General features: G+C 51.5%; 1 protein-coding gene across 10 annotated transcripts in view; it reads right to left on the reverse strand.

Moving 5' to 3' along the window:
• Positions 1-285: 285 nt before the first annotated feature.
• The window catches only part of EHMT1 (euchromatic histone lysine methyltransferase 1), a 159,451-nt gene continuing 136,191 nt past the window's right edge, over positions 286-23,545 (reverse strand). For all 10 annotated transcript variants that reach the window (XM_081269854.1, XM_081269851.1, XM_081269853.1 and 7 more), the window contains 9 exons: positions 13,389-13,543; positions 12,406-12,573; positions 12,163-12,307; positions 11,162-11,239; positions 9,832-9,947; positions 8,803-8,889; positions 8,442-8,520; positions 1,720-1,895; positions 286-1,538 (listed from right to left, as the gene is read on the reverse strand). In XM_081269854.1, the coding sequence (XP_081125980.1) occupies positions 1,358-1,538; positions 1,720-1,895; positions 8,442-8,520; positions 8,803-8,889; positions 9,832-9,947; positions 11,162-11,239; positions 12,163-12,307; positions 12,406-12,573; positions 13,389-13,543 (1,185 nt within the window). In that variant the 3' untranslated portion in view covers positions 286-1,357. The remainder of the gene's footprint in view (positions 1,539-1,719; positions 1,896-8,441; positions 8,521-8,802; positions 8,890-9,831; positions 9,948-11,161; positions 11,240-12,162; positions 12,308-12,405; positions 12,574-13,388; positions 13,544-23,545) is intronic.

Consider the following 23,545-nt stretch of genomic DNA (forward strand, 5'->3'; position numbering starts at 1 on the left):
CAGCTCCAGCCCTACTGTGCTGACCAGACCCACTCAGGGATGTGGGGGCTCGCCTCTGCCTCACAGAGGTCTTTAGCATGATTCCTGGCCCCAAATCCTGGCACCGGACACACGCACGCACGCACAGGCACGCCAGCCACCCGGCAAGGGCACTCACCAAAGGCTTCCCTGCAGTCTGCATGGGGGACGTGGGGCAGCAGGCAGAGCCTGGCCCCAGTGCCCAGGGCGGCACATGCATGTGTGGGGCTCTGCAGAGACCAGCACAGCGTGGTGCCACAGTGAAACTCCACTTAAAGTACTTCTTTTTTATTGATTTCATTGAAAACAGAACAAGAAATGGTCTGAGCCAAAAGACTGCTCTTAAAACTGTCAAAAACATTTTAACAGAAAAAATAAACATGACTGCAATATGAATGTTTTAGAAGAGTCACACAAAAAAACCCACGGTTGCTGCACTAGTTACAGTATTTAGAAAGGTATATGCCAAAAAAAGTACATGACCTGCCAGGCCGCCACACAAAAGGCGACGGCAAATTTATTCAACTACAAGACTAACGTTTTAAAAAAGTTTTTCCTGCATTTTATTCTAAAATCACTTTGTTCTCTTTTTACAGTTGATAGTTTATTTTCAGGTGGTGAGTAGAAACCACACCAGGTTCAGCACCGTTGTCTGTGTTGTGTTTATTCTTTGTCTGTCCTTGTGTTCGATAAGGGTAGGAAGCAAATCAGCTGACTCGACGTCATCGCAGGTGGCTTCAGATCATCAGAGGGGGCCAGCCTCAAGGCCTGGCTGGGCGGGTGCAGGTCCATCTGCACCAACTGCTTCCTCACAAAGAAGCGCCAGTTAGAGTTTTGATACATAGGACTAGATATAGGATTTCTTTAAAAAGCAGACCCACGTTTTCTGCCTGACCTCGCCCAGGCTGTGACAGGAGGGAGGGTTCTCCCTGCGGCACCTGGGAGCAGGCACCAGCCACATAGGGAGAGGGTAGGCAGGTCTAACGGAGCAGCTGTGGGTGATGGTGGTTTTGGCGGGTGCCACACAGGAGTCTGGGCTGGACTGGAGAAAAAAACCAACCCAGTGGTGGAGTGAGGACCTCAGAGATCAGAGGAAGAAACGAGGAACGTCGCAAAGACAAACCACCACGGGAAACTCACAAGGTCACGCCATGTGGAGCCCCAGCGTCTTGTGAGGCACACAGTCCAAAGTGTGCCCCAGCCTGAGCAACAGGCCGGGTTGCCCCAGGTCTGGAGCACTGCTGGGGGGTCTGCACCCCTGGTCCCTCTGCACCGCCTCCTCTCCTAACTTCAGTCCATCAGAATCTGATCTCCAGCCTCCCGCTGGCCCTGCTGCATCTCATAGGGGGTCAGTGGCAGCCGCGGAGCTGGTGTCTGGCAGGCCGTTCTCCTGGGCCTCCTGAGAGGCACTGGCCTGCCGCTGGGCCAGGGCTGCACTCGAGTGCCGGCACTTGGGGGAGCCACAGCGGCAGCTGAAGAGCTTGCCCTTGATGTCCCAGAAGCGTTCCCCGTAGTCAAACCTGGGGGAGCAGAACTCAGCACCTCTACAGCCAGACCCAGGTGGTCAGGCAGGCTGCCCTCCCCAGACTGTCCCATCCAGGCTCTGATGGTCAGAGAGCGCCCCACTCTGGCAGCACATGCGTGACCAGGAAGCAATGCCCACACCCGCCCCTCCTGCTGCACCTGGGAGGCCCTACGTACCCCAGCTGTTCTCCAGCCTGGATCAGGCGGGTGCTGAAGAAGGCGATCCTGGGAAACCGCAGGTCCTGGTGAGACATGAAGACGCGCACGGGCACGAGGTTGGGCTCGCAGTGGTGGTTTATGAACCGGCTGACGTTCCCGTAGAACCGTGCGTCAATGCAGTATACCTCTCCATCCTAGGGGCGAGAAAGCAAGATAGTCGCAGAGGCCGCAGCCCAGCAGTGGCGCCCAGGAATGCCCTCAGCCCCAGGACACTCAAGGGATCTTCTCCTGAGGGCTGTGGCAACAACGCAGAGACTTGGAAGGGCAGGGCAGGGCCTCTGTATAGACCTATGCCAGGACACAGAAAGAGGGCTTCTTGCTAACTTGAGGGCAGAGAGGACCAGGGCTCCAGCCAGCCCACAGACTCATCTGGATCACAGTAGGATGGAGACTGGGTGAACCGCACCAACCCAGGAGCCCTTCAGATGCAGAGTTTCCCACCTAGGGATCCAGACTGAGATGCTGCTGCTGCCTAAACAGAGGCTGCATAGTGAGGAACACAGGAGACCCAGGTCAACAGCAGCAAGGGCCCGGGCACTGTCCTACAGGATTGCATGGAGCTGCCCAGGCTGGACAGACCCCAGGTGCTTCCAGGAGAGGCTGTGACCACCCTTGCTGTGTACCCAGCCTGCGCCACCAGAATACGACAGCCTGAATAGCTGAGCTTGCGGTACGGATACCACACAGCAGAGGACCATCAGCATGTCAGGGAACAGCCAGCTCAGAAGAGCACAACCAGGAGGGGATGTGCTGAGGAGACATGTGCACAGACCCGAGTCCTGTGGAGGAGAGGGTTGGTGCTAGAGGTTGCTCCTGGCCTCCTGGTCACATCTGCATTAGCATTCATGGGAGGCCCAATGGTACTCACAGAGGTTAAGAGGCCCAAACCCACATCAACCACAGGGAAGCACAGGGCAGGAGACAGCTCCCCAGTGTTTTAACACTGGGATGAGGTGAAGCCTGGATTCCAGGACAGTCAGAGTTGTCGACACAGACTAGTCCCCCACAAGAACAGATGCCCTCAGAGGCCACGGTGGGAGCAAACTCCACAGCAACCACCAAAATAAAAGACACAGCAACCCATGACCTGGGCCTGCCCCAAGAGGCTCAGGCATGCACTCCATGGGACACCAGGAGGAGGACAGCCTGATGTGATCTACCCCAGGGGAACTAGACCCTGCCCTGGGGTGGGTGTCCCTGTGCAGAGGTGACAGCTGCCCACAACCAGGAGAACCAGGGTGCTCCCAGTGCAAGACAACTCAGGAAGCAGAGGTCTCGGAAGAGAAGCAGATGATAAAAAGAATCAGGTGTGGATTCTTTTTTTTTTTTTTTTTTTTTAAAGAGAGAGTGAGAGAGGAGAGAGTTAGAGAGGAGAGAGAGAGAGAGAATTTTTAATATTTATTTTTTAGTTCTCGGCGGACACAACATCTTTGTTGGTATGCGGTGCTGAGGATCGAACCCGGGCTGCACGCATGCCAGGCGAGCGCGCTACCGCTTGAGCCACATCCCCAGCCCTCAGGTGTGGATTCTAATCAAAATCCACCACTGTTAACTCGCCACCGAGCAGGTCACCAGCTTCAGGGACCCTCTGGTGACGGTGAATGTCAAACCAAGTGTCTCTTCACAGTCAGTCACCTCAATGCCTTCTGTAAAGCCAGCAAGAGCCAACCTCAATCCCGATGCCCTGGGTGAAAAGGCTGAGAGCTGCATGTCCCGTCATGACAGCACGCTGACCCTGTGGTACAGGACAGGCAGAGAGGGTGACACACACACACACACACACACACTCTATACCACTCCTTGTGTGAGAAGGACTGTGCCTGCACTGTCACAGTTCTACAAATGGTTACTGGTAGCAGAGGACAGCTGCTGTGGTCAGAATATCTCCACGTCCTTCACACTGCCCAAGAACATGTCGAGAGATGGCCAGGTCCTGAGGCAGCCCTGGGGGGGACCACACCCGAGGAAAGGGGCTCCAGAGCTGCCGCCTCTCTGCGCAGGGAAACAACAAGTGGAGGTGCTGATGAGGCACCAGGCCATGGCCCTCACCAGATGCCAAGTACTGCACCAGAGCCCCTGTGGTCTCTGAGCTCCCAGACTCAGGCAGCAGGCACAGGAGTACTAAGGACATGGACAGAAGCAACATACTACTCTAATTTTAAAGTATGAAATCTTCTGTGAGATTAAAAATCATAATTCCAAAACATAAATGAACCGAAATGAAATCTCACTGGTGACAACCACCGAGAAGTGAAACACAATACTTCATGTGTCCTGAGTGGAGCGTACCCAAAGGCCCCACCACAGAGGCAGCCAGCACATCCAACAGTCATCTGTGCCTACTGCCGCTGGATGCCAATGAGGACCTAAAACCAGAATTCCCAGCAAACAAGATTTTCACTTAAGAGACACAAGGATGGAATCAAACCAGCTGGGTAAAAGCCCTGCCTCAAAACATGGACTGGAAACATCGCTGAGAACCAGCAAAACCCCGGTTCCTTCATCGCTGGCAATGCACCCTAACAGCAATGAGAGCTGGGTCTGAAAGTCATTCTCCAGAAAGGAAGGCGACGCCCTGGGCAAAGGGCTGGCTCCAGGTGTGGATGGGCTGGACGGAGCAGCCTGGTGGGTGCCAGAAAGCAGGAGCACAGGAGACAAAGAATGGCTGTAACTGGTCAGAGCACACTGAGCAGAGAAAATCCACAGTCCACAGGGCCACTCGACCCAGAAGAAATAAAAAGACCAAACTTGCTTTGCAACCCGTAGTTTTTATGCCACCTCCTCACCTTGGAACAGGCAGCTAAATGGCCAGTGTGAGGCTTCCTGCCCCCTCCCACTAGGGTGACTCGGAAGCTAAGGTTTGTTTTTCATAAAGAAGCATTTCATTTAACAAATGTACAAGGGGTGACATGACAGAAGCCCCATGAAACACAGCTCAGAATCTCCATGGTACAGAGACGTCAGGTGGAAGGGGAAGGGGAGGACCATTCCCATCCAGAGGACAGGAATCAGGCGCCACAAACTTCCTTCCAGGACCCGCTGAAGTGAGGGAGATGTGGAAGGGCAGAGGCGGCAAGGGCAAGATGGTGAGTGAAGTCACCAGGGCAGGGCCAGGCCAAAGGAGCATGGAGAGGGCCTTCCAAAGAGGTCAACTTCCTGCTTGGCACAAGTGCTCGTGGACACAAGCAGGGGACCCAATAGAGAAACTAAAGCAGATGTGTGGACACAGGGAACACCAATGAATAGCCAGGGGAGCAGGGACAGGAGAGGAGATGATGAAAGGAGGAAATTCCAGAGACCATAAAAAGAACAGGCCAAAACTCCCCCATTGGACTCCCAGCTTGGGGGTCCCTTCTCTTTGGAGAAGTCTGTCACTGGTGCTTTTGGAATAAACCTGCTGCTTGTTTGCTATCTCTGTGGCTTGTTCTTCAATTCTTTGCTGAACAGAAACAATGAACCCAGCCCCCTAGACGGAAACAGAAAAACACAGTACCTCCGACAAACTGCCACTGAGCTCCAGCCCATCCTCCCAGTTGGCAGGAAGCACTGGGGCAGGGACCAAGGGAGCTGGCACACATGTGTGAGACCTGGCAAGGCGCAGCATGGTCATGGGACAGCCCTCTCCTTGTTGAAGAGCAGCTGCCTCTGCACAGATGCCTGGCTGGTGCTCACCACTCACCACACTGCTGGGACTCGCTTTCGCCCACTGGAAACACAGGGTGCCCATCTGCACACCCATCGCCCAGCCGCCAGAGGGGAAGGTGCTTCCTGCAGGACTGGAGCCCAGGCGGGGCCCCCTGGTTGTTGCTCTCTTTTGGTGCTTCTGTCCAGAACTACAGGCCCAGAGATGACACACAGAGCTTTAAAGCAACCCTCCTCTCACCCCAGGAACTGCCCCACTCTGCACCAAGCATCCCCAGGCTTCAGTGGCATCCATGGTAGCCCACAGCACACTCTCACATCTGAAAAGAATCTCCAGTGAGCTCAGAACCCCAGAGACACCCCCAAAGGACAGCAAGCTGGTGTGCATAGCCCTTGGGGCACACAATGGCCACCCATCAGCATGTAGCTCACAGACCTTCAGAGGCAGAGGTGCACGATGCAGGTCTCCCAGAGACCAAGGGCCACTCTTGAGCTTCAGGTCCCGGCGTTGGAGCTAGCAGCCCTTCCAGACCTGCCTAGCCCAATCAGCTAGAGTCCCTTCCACAACAGAGACAGTGAGGGCCTCGCCCTCCTTCACGCGTTCCTACTGTAGAGGCTTCTGTTGCCAGTCTCAAGGAGGTCTTCAACAGGGTCCTCAGACACTGGTGCAGCTCTTCCTAAGTTTATCTGGTCAAGAAACCTCCAGCTAGGTCTGTGGCAGATAAGCCACAGAAGGCGGCTTAGGGCCCATACCCCCAGGGCCCTGTGAACAGAGTAAAGCTGGAGCAAAGGCCCAAAGCAGGTGAGAAGGGGCACAGGTGGGGCAGGATCTAGGCAGGGCACTTGAGATGCTGACACACTCGGGCCCTGAGACAGTGGTGCTCAGGTGGACACAGTGGGGTCTGCTCCCAGTGGAGCAGGGGCCTGGGAGGCACTGGTGTGCTCAGGGGTCAGAAGATGCAAAGAGACCTCACAACCCAAGAAGACAAGCAGTCCAACCCAAACAGGCCACATGTTTAAAGCTACTTCACAAAAACAAGATCTAAGAACATCTAATAAGCACAGGAAAATGTGTTCAATACTGTCAACCACCCAGGAAATGCAAATTAAAACGACAATGCCTGGAACTCTCCTCTGTTGCTGGTGGGAATACAAGTGGAATAACCACCTTGGAAAACTGGCAGTTTCTTTTAAGGTTAAATGTACTTTTACCACATGACCTGGTGACTCCACTCCCAGGTGTTTACCAAGGGAAATGAAAACTCACACCCTGGATGGCTTCAAGTCACAGCAGGTAGTTCCTAGCAGACAGCTGGAAACAACGGGGCCATGTGCAAGCACAAGCTGCTGAGTCAGAGAAGCAGGCAGCCACTGTGGTGTAGCTGGCATGACACAGGCAGACACAGACCCCTCACTGGACATCCTAATGCAGGAAAAGCTCACCTTCAGGGAAGGCGGGCAGGGTGAGCAGTTGTGGGGACTCAGGTGGTGGACATCTCCTGTTGGCTGTGGCTGTACCAGCATGTGCACTTAGTACAGCTGAAACAGACTTAAAAGGTAACCCAAAGGGAAAAGCAAAAATCCATTTGATTAAGGGAAGCTCCACAGAAGACCCAACATCAGACCACAGAAACCCAGGGTGCACCAGAGTCGCCTGAGCCACTCGAAGGGATGCAGTGTGCTTGTGAGCCAGCAAAATGGTGAATCCCTCAACAGCTCCCAGCGCAGTTCCTCAGCTCGGCATACCCCCAGTGAATCCCACGGGAGTTTCAAGCTGATTTCAAAACCTACATGAAATGATGAAGACCAAGGCCCTCGTCGAGGGCTCCAGTACATGTGGAAATCAGTACCTGAGACTTGGGTGGGCAAGCCCAGGCACTGGGGACACTTGAGCTGTGGTAACAGTCACTACAGCAGGGACGGTGGTCTCCCAGCCAGGGTGCAAGAGACAGGCATCCAGGCGGAAAATAAAACCTGAGCTGACCAAGTCCATGGGGCATGGACCCAAATGTGAGGGCTCAAGTGTGACTTCCGGAACTCACTTGGGTCCACACTCTAACTAGGGCATCACGAAAGCCAAACAGGCATACAGGAGAAGACTGGTAAGTCAGACCCCAACAGGAACAAGGACCAAACTTGCTGAGGGCATAGCAAGGAGGCAAGAAAGCCACACAGGAAGGAGGCCTGTGGCACCCAGAAGAGACACAGCGTCCACCAGGACAGGCACCACCAATCAATAGGAGGAGCACTAGCCACAGTTCCCAGGAGAAGTCACAGCACCCACGGCACCGGACGCCTGCCAGGAGCACACAAGCTGCCCTCGCTCAGGCCTGGCGTCCCTGCACACACAGACATCAGAGAGCCAGAACCCCAGCACCCAGCCTCTCTGGGGGAGCATGTTGAACCACGGGGCTGGGCCTCCCAGGAGAGGACTGTGGGGACCACAACCTAGGGTCTGTGGAGGCACTCATTTGCAGGGACTATACTGTTTCTGCGGTCTGGTGGCTACTGTCAAAGGTGAGAAAACCTAACGTCCCTACCAACCAGTGCTGGCTCGGCATCTCCGGAGTGTTCTAGGAGAGCACTTCCGGACTCAGGAGCTTCAGGGGAACAAGTCAAAGGCTCAACCAGCAAAGTGCTCCAGCACTTTGAGCCATTTGAAGGGATGTAGTGGGTTTGTGAGCCAGCAAAATGGCGGAGGCCTCGACAGTCCCCAGGGCAGTTCCTCAGCTCGGCATACCCCAAGTGAACGAGAGATGCGCCTGCTGGCATTCTGGCCCAGGCCTTCCATCTACAGTGCAGTTCCCTTCTGTCCCTCTGCCTGTCAAGCACACGGCCCCTCCATCTCAGGCTCTAGAGGTGCAGTGGGGTGTGAGGAGAGTGGCCTGCAGCATGAGCTGGGCTCCCCCTCAGGAGTTCACTCCCTGTCCAGGGCTCAGCAGGTCTGTCTCCAGGGCCAGTGGCACAGAACCAGAGCTCACACCCACATTTCAGGGTTGCAGCCAGCTCCTCATGCCCAGCCCCTCACAGCACATCACCTTGTTGTCTAGGTCGAAGAGGTAAGAGTCTTCTTCCCGAACATCGGCTTCCGAATCTGAGATCAGCTCCCCGACATACCTGCAGTGAAGAGAGGGGACAGTGCGCCCACGGCCCCATGAACAAGCTTCTGTGGTCATTCCTGAGGCAGAGCATGACTACAGGCAAAGAGTGTGGGCAATGACCAGTGGCAGACAGTGAGCTGCTGCTTGGAGGGTGAGTGTGACCAGGGCCTCTGCTGCAACCCCCTCCCAAGCGACTGGATGGGCCTGCTCTGAGAGCTTTTCCTGGAGTGCAGACATGCAGGTGTCCCAGAAATGACTCATGTAGCCAGCCGACTTGAGTGACCCCAGACCCACTTACTCGCAGACAAAGGTGCCCAATGGGATGTCCTGCAGGGACCGCACGCCCCAGCCCATGTCCTGTGTCCGATAGAGCTGGAGCCTTGCCCTGGAAAACAGGGAGACGGGAGATGGACATATGCCCTGCACTCAGACAAACTCAGCTCAGCATGTTCTGCAGTGAATGGAAGGAGTAGATGAAGAGTAAAGCCCTGGTTTCTTATCTGAGAACCATACAGCTCTGCATGTGGCCAGCAGTAGCTCACACCCAGGAAGCTGGGAGCACAGACTGGGCCTGTTGCGAAGGCGCGGAGTGCAGCGGCCCTGCCTGTGCAGCGGCCCTGCCTGTGCAGCAGCTTCCTCACTGTGGCTGCCTAGTCCTCTGGGTGGCGTGGGGACCAAAGATGCTCATGCATGAAAGCCCTACTTCTGGGAAACGGGATGCTATGCGCTGTTGGCCACCCAGGCAGTGGTATCAGAAGGAGCCAAGCAAGCTCCTCAGAGCCTAGGGCACTGAAGCAGACCATGCTTGGGGAGTCTCCCCCAGTTTTGAGGACCCCTCAGAGCCACACACATCCTGTTGGCCCATTCATGGGTCCAGGGGATATGGCAGGACTGTGCTTGTCCCTGGAGGACAGAGAAGAGCAGGCTAGCCACCAGCTCTCTGTCTGCACTCCAACACAGGCCACGGTTACTGATGTCAGACCCAAACCTGGGCAGGCTCGTAGAACGGAGGGCTTGAGTGACGAGGAAGAAGCCTGCAGACTAGCTGCCATCAGACGTCACCACTGGCTGCCAGAGACACAGTGGGTGAGCACAGAAGGCAGCAACAGTGCTGTTAGGATGAAGTCCATCCCATTGAAGAAGGGCATGGGAACTCAGGCTGCATCACCGCCTCTGCCTTCAGCGCCCTGCCCAACACCACCTTCCTCTCTAGCCGAGTCTGAGTGGTGCCCGTCACAGGCTGCACCCTTTCTAGAGCACAAGACATAGCTCCACCCATACCCACACATTCTAGTCCAGGGTGACTAGGCACCCACAGGCCTCCCACCTGAGACCGTTCTGCACGACACGGTTGCGGCAGTTCCTCCAGCAGGAGCAGGCGTGGTTGCACTCAAAGATCAAGGGAGGCTCAGCCATGTTGAACTCTGGCAGGAGTCGGCCGTCCTATGGACAGACAGCAGCCATGAGGGCTTAGCAGAATCAGTTGCTTTTCTTTCCAAAAGGGTGGACACAAATGCATTTTTATAGTGTCCAGTGTGGCCTCAAATGGACATAAAACCCATGATTTCTAGTCAAACTCTGAAACACCTGCTGGGGAACATGGGGTAAAGCTCTACACCAAGGGTTTGGAGCAGAGCCCGGCCAGGAGCTGAGTGGCTGTGGAGGCTTCAGGGAGCTCACCTGGTCCCTGTGTGTCCACGGTCGTCCCTGCCCTCCCGCCTTCTCAGTCAGTCCAGGACTACAGCATGGGGGTCCCCACTTCCTTTAGGTGGTTGGCACCTCCTGGACACTCCTGGACACTTGACCTTGCTGCTCTGAAAGTCCCTGCATCTGGGGACCCCACCACCTGCTCCCTTTCTACACCCCAAGCCAGACAAGGGTTGTGTATACGCCTGAGCCTTTGGAGTATTCTGAGCAGCTGCAACTACCCTTGGAATACTTGCTCCTGCCCCGCCCTGCAGGAGCCACACCTCAGGACAAGATCTACTGGTACCTGCCAGCTCTGCCAGGTACCTCCTGTCATTCAGAAAACACATTTCATGCTCCACAATTTCCTCCTCCTCTGAAGATCCCTTGGGAAAGACTCTGCTGTCCCCATTCTCAGCCTGCTGCTTCTTCACCCAACACTCCAGCCCCTCCCACCAGTGACCCCTGGACTCCCAAACCAGGCCTTCCACTATGTTCCTGAACTGCACCCTGGGCCTTTGAACCCTTCTCTTCTTAGCTTTTCCCTCAGGGCCTCTCACTGGGCTTTTCCTGACAGCACCTGCCAGTCACTTCCAAGCCCAAGGCTGCCCTGGCCACCCTGCCCAGTGATTGCTCCCTCCATCCAGCCCAGCCCCAGCCTGCACCATCCCTTTGTGTGTCTCACACCACGCACACTGGCAAGGACAAGGCAGAGCTCACCAGACATTGCAACAAAGGTTTCCTCCTGTGGCTGAGCCAGGCCAACTCCAGTTCCAGAACCCCTGGAACCGCCCAGAAAAGCCCTCTTCCCAGCCTGTGGCCTCCTTCTGCCTATGCACACCAGCTCACCTCTGGCTCCCACTCCCCAAGTCGCTGGGACAGTCTTGGAACAGGAAGTGACGTGTTTTTGTGCCCCTCCTCCAGCAGAACTTACCCTGCAAGCACATCTGCAGCAAAGGAACAATCCTCACCTTATCATACCAGCAGCGCATGCTGAGCTGGCCACACATGCAGGTACTGGAGGAGCAGTCGTCTATGCACACGCAGTACTGGGGATGAGAGTAGCAGGGCACCATCAGACACGGGCAGACTTGGCCCCCTACTCTTCCTCCCAGTATAGTCATGGTCACATGTGTTGCAAATTGTCAAAATTACCCTTTGTCTGATATGGTCTTTCTCAGGAGAGCCAGAAAGGACACTTGGGACACTAAGAAAGTCACTGAGTGCTTGAGGAGAGGAAGGGGAGGTCAATGAGGCACAGCCCCCAAAGAGTTAAAGGCCAGAATCCACAGGAAGACGAGTCAGGGCCCACAGCCTCTCACCTGAGGCCGAGAACCAACTGGGTAAAGAACATTTACCCTCAATCAATGTGGGTGGGCATCATTCAATATTTTGAAGACCCAAATAGAACAAAAAGGCAGAGGAAAGATGAAGTTATATTCTGGAGATGGAATATCCATCTTTTCCCACTGTGGGAATCAGGGTGGTGGGGCTACCCACAAACAAAGCCACAAGGACAGCCTTTGAGAAGGTCTGATTTCAGCCATAAAAGGAAAAGACTGCAAGTCACAACTACCTGGTGGCCTGCACAACCCCACAGACACTTGTTAGACTGCACCCTGCAGTGGGAGCTGGGGGCCAAGGGTGCCTCCAAGGCTCTGCACGGGACTCCTCTCCCTCCTGACCCAAGGACCAGGCAGCACCAGCACCCTGAGCAACCACGGGCTGGGGAATGCTTGGCCCTGCTATGGACCAGCAAAGCCTAAGAGGCGGGCCCCGCAGTGTCAAGCGTGGGACTCAGGATCCTTTTTCTGGAAGAATCTTCTTCTGCCCTCTACCTCCTTTGTGGGAGGTAACTGCTACAAAAATACCGCCATGCCACTGCAGCCCTCTGCTGAAGTGGGAAGAAAACCCAGAGCCCAGGCTCCCGAGGCCCCCGCTCCTGTTCTGTCCAGTGTCCCTCCCCACCAACCTGCAAGTGAGTGATGTTCCTGTCGATGCTCATGGGGGAGGTCACGCAGTTCTGGGAGACATACTTGTAGTTGGTGGGGCAGGGCTCGCTGTCCACAGCGTTGACACAGGGGATGGGGATGCGCTCATAGCCTCGAGCAATGTCTCTGCCGGGGAAAGGGGGCCATCAGGAGCTCTGCCCAGCGGGGCCTGCACCCAAAGGTCACAAGTGCCCACAGAGCTGCTGGCTCTGGGGCCTCCTCACCTGCTCACCGTCTTCTCGACAGGGGCGGGCCTGTCGGGGGCCGAGTCCCGCAGAGCCTTGCTGGTCTGCAGCGCGCTCCACACCTGCGAGTCGAGGCTCGCGCACTGCAGGGGTGTTTCTCCTTCCTTGTTTTTTAAGGTGACATCTGAATCCCGAGAAAGAAAGAGGCTAAAAGGAAAAACGTAAGCCAACAAAACATCCAAATCTGAATTTATGAGAGACAAAGATGAGATTTATCAAATGAGTCTACTGGCTAGGAAAAGAGCAGGGTCCACCTTGCCACGCCCTCCACATGTACAGCCTAGGGCACCAGGCCTCACTCTGCCCCACACCCAGTGGTCGCAGGAAGGGTGTGCAAGAACTAGGATGGCTAGTGATTTTTATTTCAGATTTATCCGCAGGGATAAGGGGAGAGACGAAGGGGAGAAGACTTTGTTCTGGCCCTGAGCAGGGTGGGCAGCCAGAGTGTGACCCCACTGATGGGGCCACAACCTCACCTTGGGCACAGCACTTCAAGTGAGGCAGCAGTCACACATTCCCTCCTTCCCCAGAAGCAAAGACTCCACCCAGGACCCCACCAGAACAGGGTGTGTTTAAAGAGGGCCCTGGGCAGCCAATATAGGCTCTACTCACAGCTCTAGCCTCGTCTACAGGGAACCCTGCTCCTGGGATGGGACACCCAAAAGCCTCTGAGGGCCTTACTTGGAGAAGAACTGTCCCCACACTGCTTCCTGGTAGGAGTGTTAGGTCTAAGATTTGGCCCAAGGTTCAAACTAAGAATTTGGGATTCTACAGGACCACACTCCCTAAGCCAGAAACATGCCACAGCTGATCTCAGAGGGGACTGGGAAATATGCTCCTTTCCCTGCAAGACCCCAAGGACACTTGTCCACCACCAAGAACAGAGGGCTGCACTGGTGTCAGACCTGGTATGGACATGACCACTGAGCAGCCCTCAGGGCTGAGGACAGCAACACACTTACACGACACAGTCGTAGCGATTCTCCCTGGCAGCAATGTGCAGGGGTGAGTCTCCATGGATGTTCACGGCGTGCAGGTCACACTTGGCAGCCAGGAGTATCTCAGCTATGTCCACACAACCCGAGAATGCAGCCCAGTGCAGGCAGATGTTTTCCTCCTGGGCAGAGACACAGTGAGAGCCCCATGAACGACACTCCTGGCCAGGTGCAAGGTGCTGAGACCAGGTGATAGCAACCCCTCTGTTTGCTGACCTGAAGAGGGGCCTCACAGTCCAGAGAGCAGTTTCCTACCTGAACTCCACAGCACCCTTTCTTCCTATTTTAAAAGTCAAAATTGTAGTATAGGACATGCTTGTAATTCCAACGGCTTGTGAGGCTGAGACAGGAAGATCTCAAGTTCAAAGCCAGCCTCAGCAAAAGTGAGGCACTAAGCAACTCAGTGAGATGCTGTCTCTAAATTAAATACAAAATAGGGCTGGGAATGTGGATCAATCCCTAGTACTGCAATGCTTCCCCTCCCCAAAAAAGAGTATTTTTAAAATGGGGCATGGGGGGGGCACCCAACCAGAATTATACTACCTTAAATGCCATATATCATTTACATAACCAGTGGGACACTCTTCTATTTTCAAAAACTGACACTTTCCCAAATAGCTAAATAGTTTCACAGGACTAATGCTTGTTTAAGATATGAAAACAACAAAACTATTTAATTTAAAAATTACCTTGAAAACTACTTTAATTTTGGGGGTACAGGGGGTGACAGGGGATTGAACCCAGGAGTGTATTATCACTGAGCCACATTACCAGCCATTTTTATTTAGAGACAGGGTTTCACAAAGTTGCTTAGGGCTTCACTAATCTGCTAAGGCTGGTCTGAAACCTGTGATCCTCCTGCCTCAGCCTCTGAAGCTGCTAGAATTATAGCATACATACCACTGCACCCAGCTTAAAAAAATGTTTAAGTAAAACAAAAATAAAACATGGAAAAGTATTTGCGCTACATGTAAAACAGATAATTTATAATTAATACACAATTAGTAATGGTAAGTTTCTTAGAGCATAATTATGGGAAAAACAAAAAAGGTATTACCATGATAAAGAGCTTACAGAAGACGGGAAAAAAAAAAAAACATAAATAGGAGAAAATGTTGAGCCCTATCAGATAGCTAAGAAACGGGCTTAAAACATCAACAATGATATCTCCAGCTGGACAAAATGCAGCTCTGTGGGAGGTGACACCCACACCCCACCACCCCCACCACCCCCACCACCCCCACCACCCCCACCTCAGCTGAGCTCTGCAGCCCCACCCAGAGGACCTGGGGACATTGCTGGTGCCTTATGTCCAGCGCACTGCCACCCACTTCATTTTCCTCTCCAGTGTGGTGCTAATGCCCTCTATCTTTTTTTTTCTCCCATCATGAATAAGTCGTCTTCAACTGTTGGAGGCACGCTGCGCTGCCACCCCACACCCCCACATCCTCTGAGGTCTGCCTCTGCTGACCTCCCCTTGCTCTGCCCCCTCCCCTCCCCTCCCCTCCCCTCCAGCCTGTCCTCTGTGAGGTCCCATTCCTGCCCAACCATTTCCAGGCATACCCAAGCCGGCTCCCTCTCCTAAATCCCTTCCCGGACCTCTGTCGTGGTCTCAATCCTTCATCCTGGAGTCCCAGTGTCTCTTCCAGGTTGAAACCACTCCCTCCTTTCCATTTTCCTTCTCTATAGCAGTCATTTTTTAACAACCAGCAACTTAACAGGTTTTTTCTTTTTTAATATTTCATGCTTTAGTTTTTTTTTTTAATATTTATTTTCTAGTTTTCGGTGGACACAACATCTTTGTTTATATGTGGTGCTGAGGATCGAACCTGGGCCGCACGCATGCCAGGCGAGCTCGCTACGACTTGAGCACATCCCCAGCCCCTCATGCTTTAGTTTTAGGTGGACACAATATCTTTATTTTTATGTGGTGCTGAGAATCGAACCCAGTGCCTCACGCTAGAATTATAGCATACATACCAGGCTAGTGCGCTACCACTTGAGCCACATCCCCAGCCCAAATTAACAGGTTTTTTAAAAGGTCAATCACATCCCCCAAACCTCAGCTGCCCAGATTCCTTCTTCCCACCAAGTAGTACCCCTGCCTGCTGAGGGACCCACCCTCAGAGAATCTGCTCCACCTCCTAGTCCACGAATATCTCATGCTGGTTGGTCACCAGTTTGCCAGCGTCCTGGTGGGCCTTTAGCAGCATGCCCTCCTTGAAGCTCTATGAAGGCACAGCCCCCGACTGTCACCACAGTGGGAACACTTCCTTCAACTTGTGCTCTTTGTTCTGCAGGTTTGTCTTGCCACGAACCAGGGTGGGGAGTGGGGAGGTGGTCTCCTGTGACATCACTGTTGGCGATGCATGGCGCTAGCATGGCCCTCCACCAGTGCTGTCAACTCTGCCAGCTTTGAGTGGGCCTCACTCCTTGGTGATGGGCACCCAGTCGCTTATGTTTTTGGCACAGCTCGAGCTACTGGAGACCCACCAGATACGGAGATGGGCGCCTGCTGTAAGCAACAGAGGCCATCCGCTTCTTTTGCTGAATGATTTCTGAAGGCCAAACACGCCAACTGCTGGTTGTAGGATGTAAACGTAGACTGACCTGAAGTGGTTCCCACTCTAGCAGCACAGCCTGGGTGGAGCTCACTCTGGCAATTTCCCCAGTGGCCAGAGTCAAGCCAAAAATCCACTTAGTTACAGGGGCAGCCGCAGGCTCAGCACAGAATCCCATGGGCAGATTCAGAGCTGCGTCCAGCTCATCTGTAACACTAGGGTGCTCTCAGACAAGTGGACAATCTCCTATCCAGTGTGCATGAGTCAAGGCTTTTCAGCTCAGTGCACATTACGAAAGAAGAAAGCAGAACAGGGGTAGTATCGTCGTCTTGCCACCCTCCCTGCCAAGCGCTGACTGCCCTGAGCATGGGCTTCATTGCTGCCTCTGCTTCCCAAGGAAAAACTAAAAATGAATGTCTTTTCCTTGACCTCAGTGTTTTCTGAAAACCTTAGTGTGTCAGGGTTCTTTTCTGATTGTTAATCTTAGTGGCCTTCTGACCCTCTGGTGTTCTTCTGGTTTCCATCTCCCCACAAATCCTGAACTCAAAATCCTGTTTCCTCAGGGGCTTCTCTTTCCTTTATCAGAATGATTTATGACTCTGTAACCAGAATTTCACTTTTGAGAACTTCCAATCATCCATGACCCTCCTCTTGTGGGACTGCTCCAACCTCTGGTTCAGAGGGCGATGACACTGCTTTCTTCTGTGGACCAGGTGATAGCACTGGAGCTGCCCAGATCTCAGCTACACATGGATGGGACCAGGCAGAGCCCCTGGAGCTCAGGATAGGGGAGAGAGAGCTCTGAAAGAGGCTCTGGAGACCTGTGCCTTACCTGCCGGGCCTATCCCCCAGGCAGGTGAGAAGTACTGTCCATCCACACGCCAGAGACTGGAGGATGCAGGAAGGCCTGCCTCAGTTACGGGGACAGCATCACCCCTGCACTGAGAGCTGCTCCAGAGCCATCTACCATCCTGGCCAAACCCCATACCATCAGACTGACCCAGGCCAGCAGCTACCCTAGAGCAGAGCTCAGGAGTTCCATGGGGGGCAAGGATCCCAATACCCTGATGTCTATAAAAAACAGGTTACGAGATTCACAGAGAAGCAAGAATCATAAGCTGCCAACCACACCAGGACGGCCACGGCTGTTGGACTGGCAGACATGGCCACCAGGAAGCCAGTGGAACACATAATCAGAGGTGCAGGGAAGACTTGCTACAAGTGCCTCAAGAATCCAAAGAACCTTTAGGGTTGAAAACCACCACATCTGAAAAAATGTAACAGCATGACTGCATCACAGAAGAGAAGTGAGTTGGAAGACATACTAATAAAACTAGCGAGGCTGAGGTGCAGAGTGAAAAACAATTTTTAAAAACTAACAAGAACATCCACGGACTGTGGGGTATTTCACACAGTCTAATATACATATATCTAGAACTCTGGGAAAGGTGGTGGGCAAAGATGCAACTAAAGAAAAGACAACCATATAATTTACAAATTTGACAAAACCCTAAATCCACAGATCCAAGATCTAAGAGCCAAGGGTGGGGGTGCATGCCTGTAATCTCAGTACTCAGGAGCCGGAGGCAGGAGGATCTCAAGTTCGAGGCCAGCCTGGGAACTTAGAGGAAACTTGTCTCCAAATAAAAATAAAAAGAAGTCTGGGGATGTGGTTAAGTGGAAGAGAACCTCTGTACCAAAAAAAACCAAAACACTCAATAACCCTATGCAGACACAGAGACAACACCAAGGCATGTCATAAAAGCTCAAGAGTAGCCAGAAAGGAAAGAATTTGTTATACACGAGAGACCAGGAAGCACGTTCAAAGCAGTCAAGACTGCAGGAAGCAATGTACACATCACTGAGAGAAAAACGAGACTAGGACTCTGACCACCAAAGCACCTTTCAAAACATGAGGGCCAGGTAGTGGCTGTGCAGGGATGAGCGTATGCAGGAACACATCACTAGCCAGCCTACACTACAAGAAATGTGGCAGGTGTGAGACTGGCAGGAGCAGCAGTGTCGGGGAAACAGGTCTAACAGCGGAGGAACAGCTAGCAACCACCACCCAGGCCAAAAGGCAGGACATATACTCCTGGAAGCCAGCAGGCGTGGAAAAGCCCCTGATGTTAGGGCAAGAGACAGAAAATGCAGGGAAGAGGGGAACAAAGCTCGGGAGGAAGTGACAAGAGAGGACAAGGCTCTTTTGCCAAGCCTCCCATCAGGAGCCAGGCAGAAACCAGCTAGGGACAGGAGGGTCAACTCGTGCACATAGACAACAGGCTTCTAACGAACATGCAAAATTAATTCTACAGAAAAAGGGCAACTTTCTTCCCAATAGACTGGTAGACCTTTGACCCACACCTCATGTCACACATAAAAATCAACTCAAGCTGGACGTAGTGACACACACCTGTAAATCCCAGCGGCTCGGGAGGCTGAGGCGGGATAATTACAAGTTCAAAGCCAGCCTCAGCAATGGCGAGGCACTAAGCAACTCAGTGAGACCCTGTCCCTAAATAAAACAAAAAATAGGGCTTGGGATGTGGCTCAGTGGCCGAGTGCCCCTGAGTTCAACCCCCAGTATACCACCTCTCCCCACAAAAAAAAAAAAAAAAAAAAAAAAAAAACTCAAAATAGCCCACAGACCTAAAGCCTACAACCATAAGGCTGCTGCCCAAAACATGGGGTAAGATCTTCAGGGTCTTAGTATCTTCAACTGCACAATGGTTTCATAAACAGAATTCCAAAGCAGAATCCACATATACGCACAAAAATAAACTGGGCTCTGTAGCAATTCTAAAACTTCCAAAGATGTATCCATAAAGCATATCTGATAAAGACTTTGTTTCCAGAATATTAAAAAAAAAAAATCTGGAGATTCAAGAACAAGAAAATTATCCACCAAATAAATAAATAAATAAATAGAAAGATAAATAAACAAACAGCTAAAGATCTTAGCAGACCCTTCAGAAAATAAGCCCACAAAGATGATTATCATTAGTCAATACAGAAATGAAAATTAAATGAAACTAAATGAAGATTGAAGCCACTATGAGACACTACCACACAGTTACTTTAAGGCTAGAACTAAAGAGACTGAGGCACTAAGTGCTGGGGAGAAAGCTACAGTCAGAACCCTCACACGCCACAGAGGCAAGTCACTTTGGACAACAGCATACCTATAGGTAAACCCGGTCCTGTAGTTCCAGGTATTCCCTCAAGTAAAGGTGCATATGTTCACCACAGCCCTGTGACAGTCAAACGTCAAAGACCACGGTGTGGGAGCTGGGGATGTGGCTCAAGCGGTAGCACGCTCGCCTGGCATGCGTGTGTCCAGGGTTCGATCCTCAGCACCACATACCAACAAAGATGTTGTGTTCGCCGAGAACTAAAAAATAAATATTAAAAATTCTCTCTCTCTCTCTTTAAAAAAAAAAAAAAAAAAAAAAGACCACGGTGTGTCCACCAAGAAAGGGCAGCAAACAGACGAATAGGGAGGATGCTTTAGGCAGCAAGGAGCCACCCCACAGGGCATGAGGGTGAGCCTCAGAACAGATGCACCAACCACACTCAGGTGGGCACTTAAAAGAAAAGCAGTACAGTATAAAAGGCCCAAGAGAGCCCGACAGAAAAACAGCAAGGGCCACGAACACACCAAGAAGGCCAAGCAGAGATCAATGGGCCTGGGTGCAGGTGGAGAACTCCAGAGTAAGCAATGCGTGCCCTGGGCATCTTCACTGTGCTGATGGCCTCCAGAACCTATCCAACTTTAAGTCACAGAATCAGCTAGGCATGGTGGCAGCACCTATAATCCCAGACACTGGGGAGACTGAGGCAGGAGGATCACAAATCTGAGGCTAGCCTAGGCAGCACAGCAAAACCCTATCTCAAAAGCTTAAAGGGGCATTGGGGCGGGGGCCGGGGTGGGATGGGGGCGCTGGAGTATAGAGTACAGTGCTTGAGGTCCTGGGTTCAAAAAAAAAAAAATCAGTTCTAGCTGCTAAACAAAAGGTACCAGTATAAACACACAAGTTAGAGAGCTAATCAACCCTTCCACTTCATGGAAAAAGCCACCAGCACCCCAACTCCAGACCCAATGAAACCCCAAGCACATAGGCCAACCCCTTGACTAAGGACTGTGCCTGAGGCAGTGCTATGCTCAGTCCTGAATGCCCCAAGGCCCTTATATTATAGGCCTGCTCCTCAACATGGCACAACTAGGAGGTGGCAGAACTTTTAAGAGGTGGGGTGGTGAGGACAGGGGTGTGTTCTCTGCAAGAGAGCCCTTCCTGGAGAGGGAAGATGGCGGCGAAGGGAGTGCATCACCCCTGTGTACCGCGTCACTGTGCGGGAGAATGACAAGTTAGAACGGCTAAAAGCTATCTTGTTAGGAATTTCCAGCAAAATTGGGGTGCTCCAAAACCTAGAGGAAGAATTTCCATCGCCCGAGGATCAGTTACTGGGGCTCAAATGCGAGCGATTTGTCTGCACGGAGGGTCAAGCTGCTTATTCAGCAAATCGCCCCGCTGCTACAGACTGCGGCGCGCGCCGGGAAACGACGAGCTAGCAACGCAAAGATACGGCGCTGCAGATTCTGCGGGCTCCGGCCGGCTGTGCCCTCACTGTGCTCAGTGCTGAATTCTGGGTTTGAGACGGGGAAGGAAGCGGTCCAGTTCGGTTCTCCACACCTGTCAGAAAACCGAGGAAGCCAGCGGCCACCATTTTGGAGAGCTGACATCACCATCGCCTGTTTTCGACTGATCGCAGCTCATTCAGCTATAGAACGGATATTTCAGACTGCCGTTTGCCTGCGTCTCGCAAACAAACAGCTCAGGCTCAGTGCTAAAGAACCCGCGGAAACTGCTTCTCGGTCAGGGTCCTGCTGAATACTGTGGAGGTAAATACCAACCGAGCCTTCATAGGCAGTGGCAAAAGGATTGAGACAGGGCTTGAGAGGGTCGGTCAGGACCCACCCATTGCTTTGGTCACCCGGCAAAGGGAACGAAATGCTGCCATTCGCATGGGATACTAACATGGCAGAGATCTGACGTCACCAGAAAGCAGCGGAGGAGATAACTTCATTGATACCAGCGGCGACAGGTGTGTAATTCCCTAGCCCCCCCCCTCCACACAGCAGGGGAAACCTCAAGGGCGCCTCCCAGCTCTCCCATGAGCACGACAGTCAGACTGAGGGATTCAGGAGTGGCGCGGGACCATGCATGGCGCTGGACCCCCGGGCTACCACTCCCACCAGCGCAGACAACTGAGGTCTCTTGCACCAGCTCCTGGGGGCGTGGCTACCGGAGGGCAAGCAAAATACGCCGAGGGCTCTCAGCCCCAATCTCCACAACCTTAGGGGCTGAGGGATTGGCAAGCAGGGATAGGGTGCCCAGTTGTTCAAGAAGATAGGGCTCCCGTGAGCAGCAGACCTGGCGTGTAGCCAGTACTGTGGTGAGCGTCACCTGTGAACGGGGCCAGTGGCGAGGTGACTAGACACAAAAAACAGCCCGAGGCACCCAGGAGTGGAGACCCTCGCAGTCGGGGAGGAGGAGCTGCTGCACAGTGACTGGTTCCCGCGCACTGAGAGGAGAAGCTTGGCCCGGTGGGCACAGTTCCACCTACTGGAAGAGAAGTTAATCGAACTCTATGTGCATTTTTTAATTTTTTTTTAATTTTTAATTTTAATTTTTTAAAAATTTTTAAAAATATTTTTGTATTATTTATTTATTTTTTACTATCACTTTTTTTGATTATTTTTTTTAGCCTCTATTTTTTCTTTTGTCTTTCCATTTCTTTTCAATTTCTTTATTCCCCTTTCCTTGATTTCTATCTGTTTACTCTCATTCTCTTTAGTGACTTCTTCCCTTCTAATACCTTTCCTCCCAAGCAATACGACGCTGTTTATGTGTAATTTACTAAATATGTATAGGTCAATGTTCCGAGGCGTTATATAGTGCTACCAAGACCTTAACTTCCCCCAAATACTCCAGACCATTCTCCTGTTAATATCCCTCGTCAGTAGAGCAACCTTCCAAGGTTGCCAAGAGATACTAACCTCCATACCATCACATTATTCGATCTAAATATAAGTCCCAAGACCAAACCGCAGACCGCTATATGCCATCAGAATCCGTACACAGTTTAGGAAACGAATGAATCTACATTAAAGTGCAACAAAACTCATCATCTCTAGTCATAGTCCCCCATCACAAAAGAGAGACCCCAGAGACACACAAAACCAAATAAATTTATAGGAGTAAACAGTAACTTAGCAGTCAAACAGAGCAAGAAGTAACATAAGCAGCATGAAAAAGCAAGGAAGAAAAGGAGTACAAACAATGCAGGACAGCCTAAATATACAGGAGGACCTAGAGGCATCAGAAAAATGGCCAAATAAAGAACTCAAAGAATACCTTAGACAGATGGAATGGAATCTTAGAGGGGATATGAGACAGCAAATTCAAACAATGAAAGAACTCATTGAAAATGAAATACACAAGCAAATAAAAGAAGCAAATAAGCATCTTTATCAGGAGATAGAGATTATTAAAAAATCAAACAATAATTTTAGAAATGAAGGAAACTATAACCCAAATTAAAAACTCAATTGAGAGTATCACCAACAGAGTGGAGCAAGTAGAAGCCAGAACGTCAGATAATGAAGACAAAATATGTCATCTTGAAAAGAGTCTAGCCAACTCAGGAAGGCTGATAAAAAAAATCACGAGAAAAACAACCAAAAGATATGGGATAACATAAAAAAACCAAACTTAAGAGTCATCGGGATAGAGGAAGGCATAGAGGTTCAAGCCAAGGGAATGGACAACCTGTTGAATGAAATAACTATAGAAAACTTTCCAGACATAAAAAAGGAAATGGATGTACAAATTGTAGATGCATACAGGACACCGAGCATACAAAATCACAGTAGACCAATGCCAAGACACATTGTTATGAAGATATCCAATAAACAGAACAAAGAGAAAATATTAAAAGCTTCAAGAGAAAGGAGGCAGATTACATTCAGGGGTAAACCAATAAGGTTAACAACGGATTTTTAATCACAGACGCGGAAAGCGAGAAGATCCTGGAACAACACATTTCAAACTCTGAAAGACAATGGATGCCAACCAAGAATTTTGTACCCAGCAAAATTAAGCTTCAGGTACGACAACGAAATAAAAATCTTTCATGATAAATAAAAGTTAAAAGAATTTGCAGCCAGAAAACCAGCATTGCAAAGCATCTTGAGCAAAACACTACACCAGGAAGAAACGAAAAACAATAACAAAAACCAACAGTGGGAAGTACCCCAGTAAGCCAGAGAGCAGGGGGAAAGCTAATCATGGAGAAATAAACCAAGTTAAAAAAAAAAAAAAAAGATAAATAATCAAACATGGCTGGAAATACAAATCATATATCAATAGTAACTCTAAACGTAAATGGCTTAAACTCACCAATAAAGCGACATAGGCTGGTAACATGGATTAAAAAAACAAATCCAACAATATGCTGCCTCCAGAAGACACATTTGATTGGAAAAGACATACACAGGCTGAA

Source organism: Spermophilus citellus, assembly GCF_964194105.1.
Source record: "Spermophilus citellus genome assembly, chromosome: 2".
Taxonomy (NCBI): Eukaryota; Metazoa; Chordata; class Mammalia; order Rodentia; family Sciuridae; genus Spermophilus; species Spermophilus citellus.